At 36.9% G+C, this 11,037-nt stretch overlaps 1 protein-coding gene across 1 annotated transcript; it reads left to right on the top strand.

Moving 5' to 3' along the window:
* The first annotated feature begins 3,280 nt into the window (after window positions 1–3,280).
* Window positions 3,281–5,868, top strand: LOC116510609 (protocadherin gamma-B5-like). Its single transcript, XM_032220223.1, has one exon. It carries the CDS (start codon window positions 3,370–3,372, stop codon window positions 5,803–5,805), a length of 2,436 nt encoding a protein of 811 aa, XP_032076114.1. The 5' UTR covers window positions 3,281–3,369; the 3' UTR covers window positions 5,806–5,868.
* Window positions 5,869–11,037: the final 5,169 nt, after the last annotated feature.

The following is an 11,037-nucleotide window of genomic DNA, read 5'->3' as shown; positions in this document are numbered from 1 at the left end:
TGAATCGCTGTAGAGGGGGCAATACAACAGGATATTGGCTGCACTTTCAATGGCCCCTTTTCCACAGACATCCAGATCATACGGAACTTTTTTCTATCGGCCCTCCAGAATCTGCACACATTAGAATGCCTACAGAGGCATTCCATGATATCAAATCACATTGTGATATTGGGACAGGAAGCAGATGTCTCGGAGAACCCTGAACACCCTCCAAGAAATACATATAGGCTTCTAACTTGATTCTGGTGAAAAGTTGGAGATGTCGTTGCAGTTTCTTCAGGAATCTACTAATTAGAGCTTTCGCCAACTAAGAAATTGAACCTTCACAATCTGCCATGTATGTGGTTAAAAATGGATACAATTCATTACGTTTATCATTTATGGCTGGTTTTTTTTTTAGAAAAACAAACAAACTAGGGACACATTATCTACCCACCAAAAATGTGCCAAATGGTCAGACTGAGAAGGTTGTGCATCTCATCTTTTCCTAAACTGTTTCACCACTTCTCTGCACAGAGTCCATGTTTGGAGAAAAGAAGCAATCATATTATTTCCCATTTAATCTTCTTTTGAGTCTAGTCACTTACAATGATTGGTTAAATAATTCATCCATGTTTGCTACGATACATGCCACACTTAGAGACCATACACAATGCCTTTGTTTTGGAACTATCCAGGTCTGATGCTCAGTGGGGTTGCAGGAAATTATTATAAGATCTCTCAGAATAGTGTCTGCAGTCCACTTTTCCTTAACCTCTCAGAGAGAGAGACACAGATGTCACATTGCATGCAATCATCCAACACTTCATACACGGAGGAAGAAATAATATAAAATATGTGTATATTTCTGAGACCTGAGTCAACTATTTAATCTATGGGGCATGGCAGCAAAGAAAGGTCTTGTATCTTTTGGCTGCCATTTAATTGTTGTCCAGTTTGTTCAAAAGATTGAATTTGAGAAAGAATTTTAGCTGAAAGGATGGAAGTGGGAACTCTAAACTACTTTAAAAACATGTGAAGTAAGGAGCCAAGACACCTGGGAGCAGTGGAAGGAAGGGAAGGAAAATTCCTGCCCCACAGACTACAGATATATAAGAGATTACTTTTTTCTGGGATAGTTCCAATTACTTTGCTTAGATAGAAAAGTGCAAAAATAATCTGGAAGATGGAATACAAGAATTGAATAAACAACTCAGATGGAGTGAGAAACAAATTCAAGATAATCTCCACTTAATTTTGCTTTGTATGAGTAGGGTAGAGGTATATGTTGCCAAAGGCTCTGGTATGACATCCTATAGCAGTAGCATTTCAGTGTCCCTGCACTGTTTATTTCTTGAGCTAACCTACTTGATAGTTGATATTTTAAGCTGGAAAAAGCTACCCCATGTTAGAATTTGACACTCTCTAGGTTGACCAGTTGACCAATATACCAACTCATTTAAAAAAGAAAATAAGTTGTGCTAAAGATGGGTTTCAGTTAAAAGAAGATTTTTTGGGGGGGGGGTGTAGTAGAACAAACCAGAAAGAGATGAAAAAGTGCAATTCTGCAGAAAAGTGGCTCAAACAATTGTAGGCACAGTCTTCTGGCATGGAAACAGCCTCTCCCATGAATATCAACACACTCAGCATTGCCCCCCCCCCCCAGTATATTTGTGTGTGTGTGCTTTTCTTTGATCTTTGACATAAATACAATAATAAATAATAGGATGGAAATAAAAAATGTATTGACATGTATCTAACAGTTGTTGACTTGTTGAGATTCTATAGTGTTATGTTTACTTTTTGTCAAAATCCCAATGTGGATGAAAATAGATCTGAAAAAATTATTTTTGAAATTAATTCAAATGCAAGACAACCTGCCCCTCTCAAATTTTCCCATGGGTACTAGAAGCGTCTGTACAAATAGTGCTGAATGGAGGTTTGATTCTGGGGACTATGAATAACCATAGACTAATGTAAATTACAAAACAGTTGTACACATGATTGATTTACAAATGTTGGTCTAGCAAGGGATGTTCTCATTGAGCAAATCAACGGGAATCTTTATCCCATACTAATCAATGACATTTGATCGTGTAAGAAATAATTTTTGTTTTTTACAAATATAAACGGGGTACAAATATACAATAGAGTAATGGAGACAATGAAAGAAACCTATTTACAAACAAAGGGTTTATACTCTGACTGTATACTAATTGTATAAGCAAGAAAATGATTTTATAGAAAACCAGTGCAGGAAGTACTAGACAGGTGAAAAGATGTAAAAAGAGTATTTAATTTCAATTATCTATTCATATTCCAGTTGCCTTTGTTAATGAAAAATACACTCTAATTTTAATGTTAATAGGCCATGGTGCTTAGAAATTTAGCAGTCATTATATGATTTAAATTGAATTTACAGTTGTGTCAGCAACCATCACAGGCAAATCTACTGACTACTCGGAAAGTAATCCTAATTTCAAGAACATGTTCCTAATACATAAAATAAATTAATATTCCTTCATGTGAATTGAAGTCCTCAATCTTCCTCTTGTTATTAGAACTGTTATGTTACAACTAATACGTATGTAAAGGAGAAAGAAACAGAAAACCTATTATTTTCCTGATTGTACCAGGATGTGGTTGAGGATAGCTGAAACTATGAATTCAAATATTGAAGCTATATTCCCAGATAAACAGGGAAAAAGTGGTATGTGTGTGATAAGGAAAAAAAGAATATGTCTAAGATACAAAAAAAATCAAAACAGCAGGACAACATTAGGATTCTGTCTACTGCTATTAGAAGATTCAGATTCAAGTATCAATAATAATTAATTCTCATGACATTCTTGGAGTCTAGCCTATGTGCATTAGGGTATGTTATAACTTTTAAGATGCAGATTATATTCCTGTTTTCATGAGATCAAGTCTAGTGAAGACATTCTGAATTGATAGGTATCACATTGCACTGAACAATAGGATATAAAGAGGTGATAACATAATGCAAGTACATTGAAAGAGGTATGTTACAATTGAAAGAGTAAAAAGAAACACCAGAATGCCAACTCTTCCAAAATCTGTTGGTTAACATAGCATTTATTCTTGAACAACTCAAAACGGGACACATGCAAGTATAAATTCTTCGCAGTTTCTGCTCTGGCCCCGGGGTGTCGCTGTTAGCTAACGGGGATGCCGAAGAGAATGGAGAAGAGCTGCTTGTTATACAGATGCTTCCCAAAGAAGGATTCCGGCATTTCGTTAAAAGACAGGAGTTAAAAAGACAAAGCAGTCTTGCGAAACGGGAAGGTCCCAGACACTAAGAAGAAACGAGAGTGTTTTCTATTCTGCATTCCGCTGAGATTTTGAGGCAGTCACTTTATCGCCGAGGAGATGGATCGAGGGCAAGGAGGGAATGGCAGAGCAATCCGAAGGCAAGTACTATCGCTCTTAGTCTTGTCGCTTTCCTACCGGGCCGTCTCCGAACAGATTCATTATTCGATCCCCGAGGAGATGTCAAAAGGTTCTATAGTGGGGAATCTTGCAAAGGATCTAGGACTGGGTCTCAAAGGACTGGCAAGTCGCAAAATGCATGTCATCTCTGTGGACAAGGTGCAGTATTTCACAATTAGTGCAGGAAATGGAAACCTCTGTGTGAATGACAGGATAGATAGGGAAGAAATATGTGGCCAAATCCCACGATGTGTTCTTAATCTTAAAGTGGTTATTGAAAATCCGTTAAATATTTACCATCTAAAAATAGAGATACAAGACATTAATGATAATTCTCCACAGTTTCTCAATAGCATAATCCAGTTGGAGATAATTGAAACCACACAAATAGGCACCAGATTCCTTCTTGGGAATGCCAAAGATCCAGACATCGGCACAAATGCTTTACAGAATTATCATCTTAGCACCAATCCTTACTTTACTTTGGATGTGAAAGAGAGTCAAGATGGAAGTAAATTTGCAGATTTAGTACTGCAGAAACCACTTGATCGTGAGAGTGAACCAACAGTTCAGCTAACACTTACTGTGCTAGATGGCGGGAAACCCAGAAAAACTGGAACAGCCCAAATATGGATCAATGTCACTGATGCCAATGATAATCCACCTATATTTACCCAAGAAATCTACACTGTCAATCTGAGGGAAAATCTACCAGTTGGGTTCCTGGTGCTGCAACTTGTAGCTTCAGATAAAGATGAAGGCTCAAATGCACAAATCAGATATTATTTCAGCAATATACCGCTGAGTGCAAATAAGAAATTCAGCCTAGATTCAACCAGTGGAATGATTTCTCTTGTGGAACCATTGGACTTTGAGGAAAGCTCAGAATATGTGATGACTGTAGCAGCAAAAGATGGAGGTGGATCAATGACCCATTGTAAAGTAGAAATAAAGGTCCTTGATGAGAATGATAATGTGCCAGAAATTATAACTGCATCTGTTTTTAGTCCCATTCTGGAAGATTCTCAGTCTGGGACAGTTATTGCTCTCATCAATGTACATGACAGAGATGCTGGTGATAATGGAAAAGTCATTTGTTATTTAGAAAATGACTTTCCATTCAAGATTCTTCCATCATCTGATAACTACTACACTCTCTTGACAGATAAACCTTTAGACAGGGAAAAAGCATCTCAGTATAATATTACAATCACAGCCACTGACAAAGGAACTCCTCCATTGACCACCCACAAAACCATCTTGCTACAGATCTCTGATATCAATGACAATGCTCCTGCTTTTGAAAAAGCTTCCTACAGCATCTATGTGCCAGAGAATAATCCTTCTGGTGCCTCCATCTTCCAGATTCAAGCCTTTGATCCGGATGTGGATCAAAACTCACACATCACATATTCAATCCTCACCAGCAACATTGAAGAACTTCCCATCTCCTCCTATATCTCCATTCACTCTGAGACCGGCATCATCTACGCCCAGCGATCCTTTGACTATGAGCAGTTCAGGGACTTCCAGCTGCAAGTGAAGGCCAAAGATGGCGGGAGTCCCCCTCTCAGCAGCAACGTCACAGTCAAGGTGTTTATCCTGGATCGGAATGACAACAGCCCCCAGATCCTGTCCCCTTCACCAGACTCCAAGGACTCTGCCCTCTTTGAGATGGTCCCTCGTTCAGCCGAGGCAGATTATCTGGTAACAAAGGTGGTGGCCGTGGATGCTGATTCTGGACACAATGCCTGGCTCTCCTACCAGCTGATTCAAGCCACAGAACCGGCCCTCTTCACTGTTGGCTCCCATACGGGTGAGATCAGGACAACAAGAACCTTTTTGGAAAGAGATGCTGTGAAACAGAGACTGGTCCTTCTGGTGAAGGATAATGGACAACCGACTCTCTCGGCCTCTGTCACTCTGAACCTGGTGTTTGCTGAGAACTTCCAAGAGGCCCTTCCAGAGATGAAAAACCAGATGAAGAGTTCAGAGGATCAGTCGGACTTGCAATTCTATTTGGTGGTGGCCTTAGCTGTGATGTCATTCCTATTTCTCTTGACAGTGATTCTGGCAATTGCAATGAAACTCAGGCAGTCAGGAAATTCCAGTTTCTTACCATGTTTTGCTCCCGTTTCCCATTCCACAGCTGGAGTCATATTTCCATCTAATTTTCAAGATGGAACCCTGCCTTATTCCTACCAACTTTGCCTCTCCTCGGAATCCAGAAAGAATGAATTTACCTTCCTGGCACCAAACATTCATATTGCAGAGAATGTGCTTTGTGGTGAAAAAACTGAGGTGCCTCTTTCAAGCAATGGAGGAAGCAGTTTGCATCCTAAGGTGGAAAATAAGGGGAAGGTAAATATTAATTAAAATCAAATTCCATAGATTTATCTCCTAGGAAACAGTACATTGCTGCACCTATTATTCAGAAGGTAGTTTCTTTCTTTTTTATCATTGTCTTGGGTAATATTCATTTTTTAAAAATTCATTTGTTATTTATAGTGAAAAATACAAAAAAAATATACTTATTAAGAAGAAAGGAAAAGAGTGAAAGAAGATTTTTTTTCCTACCCAGGTTGCAGTTTGGTTCTGGATTTACATTGGCTTCTCAATTTACAGGCAGCAAAGCAGAGTTTGGCTACTCCTGGAGATGTAAGATTATACTATTCAGCTAGCAGTAGTTGGACAATAAAAAATCTGTGCATCTTGATTATTTCCACTAAAATAAGTATAATAAACTAATATCTGTTCCTAATATCTCTGTACAAGAGGCAATATAATAAAGCAGGGCTTACAGATTACACTGTGTTTGATCCACAAACATATAATTGGTCATTATAAGGGATTCTTCTGAAGTTCTCTTCCATGTGAGCAGTAGTCATCACAGTGGGTCAAGGTGACAAAGCTGCTAGATTTAGGTAAAGATATATATTTCAGATAACTTGCTAGTTTCCACATAGGGACAGAGATGTTTAAGAGAAAATGTTTAGGAAAGGAGATAGACTAAGTTTATCATTATACGGTATATTCAGTATCAGCGAGTTTATCATTTTAGCTGTCTGATTAGGCTATAGAGGACTTCCCAAAATAATCCTAATGAATTAGGTATTTGGTACTATTTCCTCTGGCAATCAGTTTAACATGCCCTTTTCTCAGAATGTGAGAAATTCATTAATTTGAATTGTCCAACTGAAACCAATAGCAGAGTAAGTTCCTTTTTTAAGATTGCAGTTCTGATAGATAGTATTTTAACCTAAAAGAAATTTCTTATGTCTAGGCAATGACTGTTCTATGAAATCGAATATTTTAAACTGCTCTTATTTTACTTATGGTCCTATTTTACTTATGTTTTACTTACGTTGTATCCTGTGTGCATATTGCAAATGATAATTTTTAAAGGGGAATGGGAGGTTATGCTCTTTTTAACATTATTCTCAGATAGTGTTTGAAATATTCTCGCAAAGATGTCCTGAATTATGCTAAAGGAAATATGCTAATTCCCTTATCACATAATGATTTTAGGATTAGGCCAATATCAAGGGATATGGTACTTTTCACTTGGACATCAATGTTTGCCTGGTCAGTAATCAGTTCTCTATCTGAAAGTATTCAATTTTCAGTCTCATGCATACTTATCTAATATTACATGTCAAGTGCTTAGATAAAGGTATATGATACTTTTGCTTTTTATCACATGAAAATATTACTGAATCAAAGGAGATTCATCCGGTAATAATTTGTTTTTGCATTTATATTAAATGTTTCTCCATTATATAGGCAAACAACCAGTTCTAATTTTAAAAAACCTTTCAATAATCTATATAGTCTGGTTTCTCTTCAGAACATATAAATATTTCACCTTTTATTGATGTCTATGTTAATTAATTTGATTTTGAGAAATCCATATGTGCTCAAGCAATACTTCTTTCTGGATATTTTTTGTTGCAAGTATCATTTCCTTAGACTATATACTCGATATGGATAGTGGGTATACCACAGCATCTAAGAGAAGTAATTTATATGTGAATAAACTTCATTAAAGAACTACAGGTTAGATTAAATAGATTTTTAAAATTGTAGGTCCTGTTGATATTCCCTTGAAAAGTATACCACTCATCCAAAGTTAGTAGGTGTGTAGCTATGAGGTATAGTACAAGATTTATATGCCACCCAACTTACTGCCAAACAATTCTGGATACTTAACACTGTCATAAATATACAAGCCAAGGAAAGGGCACCAACCATATATCTGTATAATTGGTTCCACAATCAAACCACTGATACTGTTAAAAAGTTCCTTCTAAAATCCACTTGTAAGCGGCTTTCTTAAAACTTGTTGCTGTGTGACAGAGAAAAGATCTTTATCTTCAGTTCTATTATATTCTTTCAAGGATTTGAAAAGTACTATTATTTTCCTTCTCATCTTAATTTGCATTCTTATAATTGTTACTAATTACCTAAAGTCACAAAACCAGGCACTAAATATACAACTAAGGATAAACTTCTTTATTTCTCTTCATACTTTTTGTTTTTTGTTGTCTTTTTGTTACCATTTCATACTTGTTTACTCACACAATTTTCAGAGATGATTGTAGAATGATCAGACTTTACACTTTGTGGGCATTTTGTAATTAAATGAATATGAAACATTGAATTCCACCAATAAGAACTTCTCTGGAATTCTCTTGTCTTTTTCTGTTTTCTTCTTCTCTATATATAAAAATGGTTTTGTGTGTGTGTGTGTGTGTGTGTGTGTTCCAGAATAACTCTGGAACGCCTCAAGCAATTTCAACCACACTTGGTATATAGATGACTTACTTTCTGGAGACAAATACTGTGGGGGTAAGACACCCCTAACACCTCTCAGGGTGTATGTTCTGTTAAGATGCACCCTGTTGTGCCTTTAAATGGCTTCTACTTAGTGGTGAAATTCAAATTTTTTACTACTGGTTCTGTGGGCGTGGCTTGGTGGGTGCGGCGTGGCTTGTAGGCGTGGCAAGGGAAGGATACTGCAAAATCTCCATTCCCACCCCACTCTAGGGGAAGGATACTGCAAAATCTCCATTCCCACCCCACTCTGGGGCCAGCCAGAGGTGGTATTTGCTGGTTCTCCGAACTACTCAAAATTTCCACTATCAGTTCTCCAAACTACACCAAATTTCCTCTACCGGTTCTCCGAACGACTCAAAATTTCCTCTACCGGTTCTTCAAAATCAGTCAGAACCTGCTGGATTTCACCCCTACTTCTACTGTACTGCCATAAAATAACTTCTAGTGTACAGCGCAGCGGAGTTGCCATGGTATCGGCTTCACAGTACTCCACAAGGAGGCTCCCTCTGGTAAGGGGGAAATCCAACATTAGAAATTAGGTTTATGGTCCGGACATTTTCCCCCTATAAGTAAATACCGGTGCAATGCTGGGTTATTGGCTAGTTCTAAATAAATTTCAACAGGCAATACATTCTCTTTTATCAGGTTAAATGACCACAGTCAATAAGAATAGTAAAAAATATTCAGCAGAGCACTAAAAGGATCAGTCAAAAGCCCAGGGGGCAGCATTTATCAAGCTAATCTTTGTTGAGCTTGGCTGATCCTCAAAAGCAAAGCAATGTTAGATTAATATTTGGATGAAGGACTCCCAACATATTATACAGCTGCAGGCTTTAGAGGGAAGATGAAAATATCCAGAAGGAGAAAACAACAAGAAATTTTTGAAGTATTTCTACGAAAACTACAAAAGAAATATACATTTTTATGACATGAAACTCTAGGCTGAGAAACAGGAAAAACCTATATTAGTTGAAAACACGGCATTAAAAGTGTGATCATTCAAGATTTCTAACAGATGGATTTACATTAGCAAAATTACTCATTTCGTGAAATGGTGACAAAAAGACTTAATATGAAGCATAACCCATGAAGAATTAAATATTGGGACAGAGCAGTTTTCAAAAAAGAGGCATAGCCAGGCAAAACCAGATTAGATTTAAATTTGATTATCATAAAAATGAGTAGTTAATATTACTACTCTCCACACTATCATATTAAAAATGGCAATTTAGCAATAACTTTTGAAAGGATTAAATCTTTGTTGACCCGTTTAGGCCCTAGCTTTGAATATTCTTCGAATGTGCTTTTCAATTTCAGTCTTCAGTAAATAGTTCTTTTCTTCCAGAAGAAGTGAATAAAATTTCTTGTACATCATTGTAACAATGTGTAGAAGAGAGTGAGGCCCTTTAAGGGATCTCTTTGGAGAGTCTTTTTAAAAAATCAGAAGCATTTCTTAACAGTTTCAAAGCCTTGACTATCCTCCCAACTGTACCAGAATGCCAAAGGAAAAATTAGAAAAATATAAAACTTCTGCATTTGACTGAGCATCCTTTCTTTGAGGGCTGTACTTTTGTTCTGTTGAAAGTACGCAAAGAGGCCTGAGTAATTTTGTCCTATATCATGATGTCAAACCCTTCTGGGCGCCATACTATATACTTTCAAAAAAATTTTAAAAAATCCTCATCCAGGGAATATACTGTATGTATGCCCAAAACATGTATGTTTATAAATAGATTGATGAAGTCACACATATCCATTTACAGTATATATTTGAAGATTCAATTTTACAGAAATCATGCATTTATTGCCACAACAGTACCATGTTCTTTACTCAGCTCCAATTTTCTGGGTATTGGACGCTAACTACCAAATTGAAATCTGTAATGTGTGAAAACATTTTAAATCACATAAAAAGGACAGCATTTCCAAACATTGACATTTGTGTTATTAAAATATCTCCCATTTATATATTAAAGTGTCAAATATCAGTGTCATTCAGCAGACAGGATAGCAAGTTCAGAATAATGTTTTCCTTTCTCTTTACAAATGGGTTTAATCTAACATCACCACCAATTAATTTTGAATCCACATTTGATTCACAACTACCTTTCAGAAAATGATTTTAAACTGCAGAATCAAGGTTTAAACAGCTGGCCTATATTTTGGATTATATAACATTTTTTCCAGAACTCTTTTTCTAACTTCTTGTTCAGTGAAGATTTCTGGAGCATTCAGAAACCTGAAAACACTTTGCTTTTGTGTCATGTGGATCATGCTAATAAAGAATCCCCCCAGTTACAGATTGCAGAAAACTTATTAATGATACAGGAAAAAATTGTGGAAGCTTTTTGCTTTCTGAAATTTTCTAGCAGATAAATTATTGCTTCTAATTCTGAAAAGTACAAAAGAAACATACTGTATATTACTTAGCAATCTATACAAGCAATCCTTCCTAACCATACAAAATCATCAGCAAAATAGAAACAAAATGAATTTATTTCTTTAAGATGCTTCTTGCAGTTCTGCATCTGAGACTCAGAGTGCCGCTGTTGGACAACATAGTCCCCAGAAAGGAGCTGGAAATCTAACGGGGCTTCTTGCCTTCTCACTATCCAGTCACCGAGTGCAGAGCAGTCAAAGAGAGGATTGAGGGACATTCACCGACCATGGCAGAGAAAAGAAAACCACTGCAGTGTGGATAAAACTCGGGAGAATCTCAGGAACCTCTTGATGCTTTCTTTCTAATGGGAATTTAAACTCCTCAGCTTACTG

Source organism: Thamnophis elegans, chromosome 6 (genome assembly GCF_009769535.1).
Source record: "Thamnophis elegans isolate rThaEle1 chromosome 6, rThaEle1.pri, whole genome shotgun sequence".
NCBI lineage: Eukaryota > Metazoa > Chordata > Lepidosauria > Squamata > Colubridae > Thamnophis > Thamnophis elegans.
This window is presented reverse-complemented; position numbering and strand designations above follow the sequence as displayed.

Coding starts and splice junctions, on each gene's coding strand:
- LOC116510609 (XM_032220223.1), top strand. CDS start 3,370: ATGGATCGAGGGCAAGGAGGGAATGGCAGAGCAATCCGAAGGCAAGTA.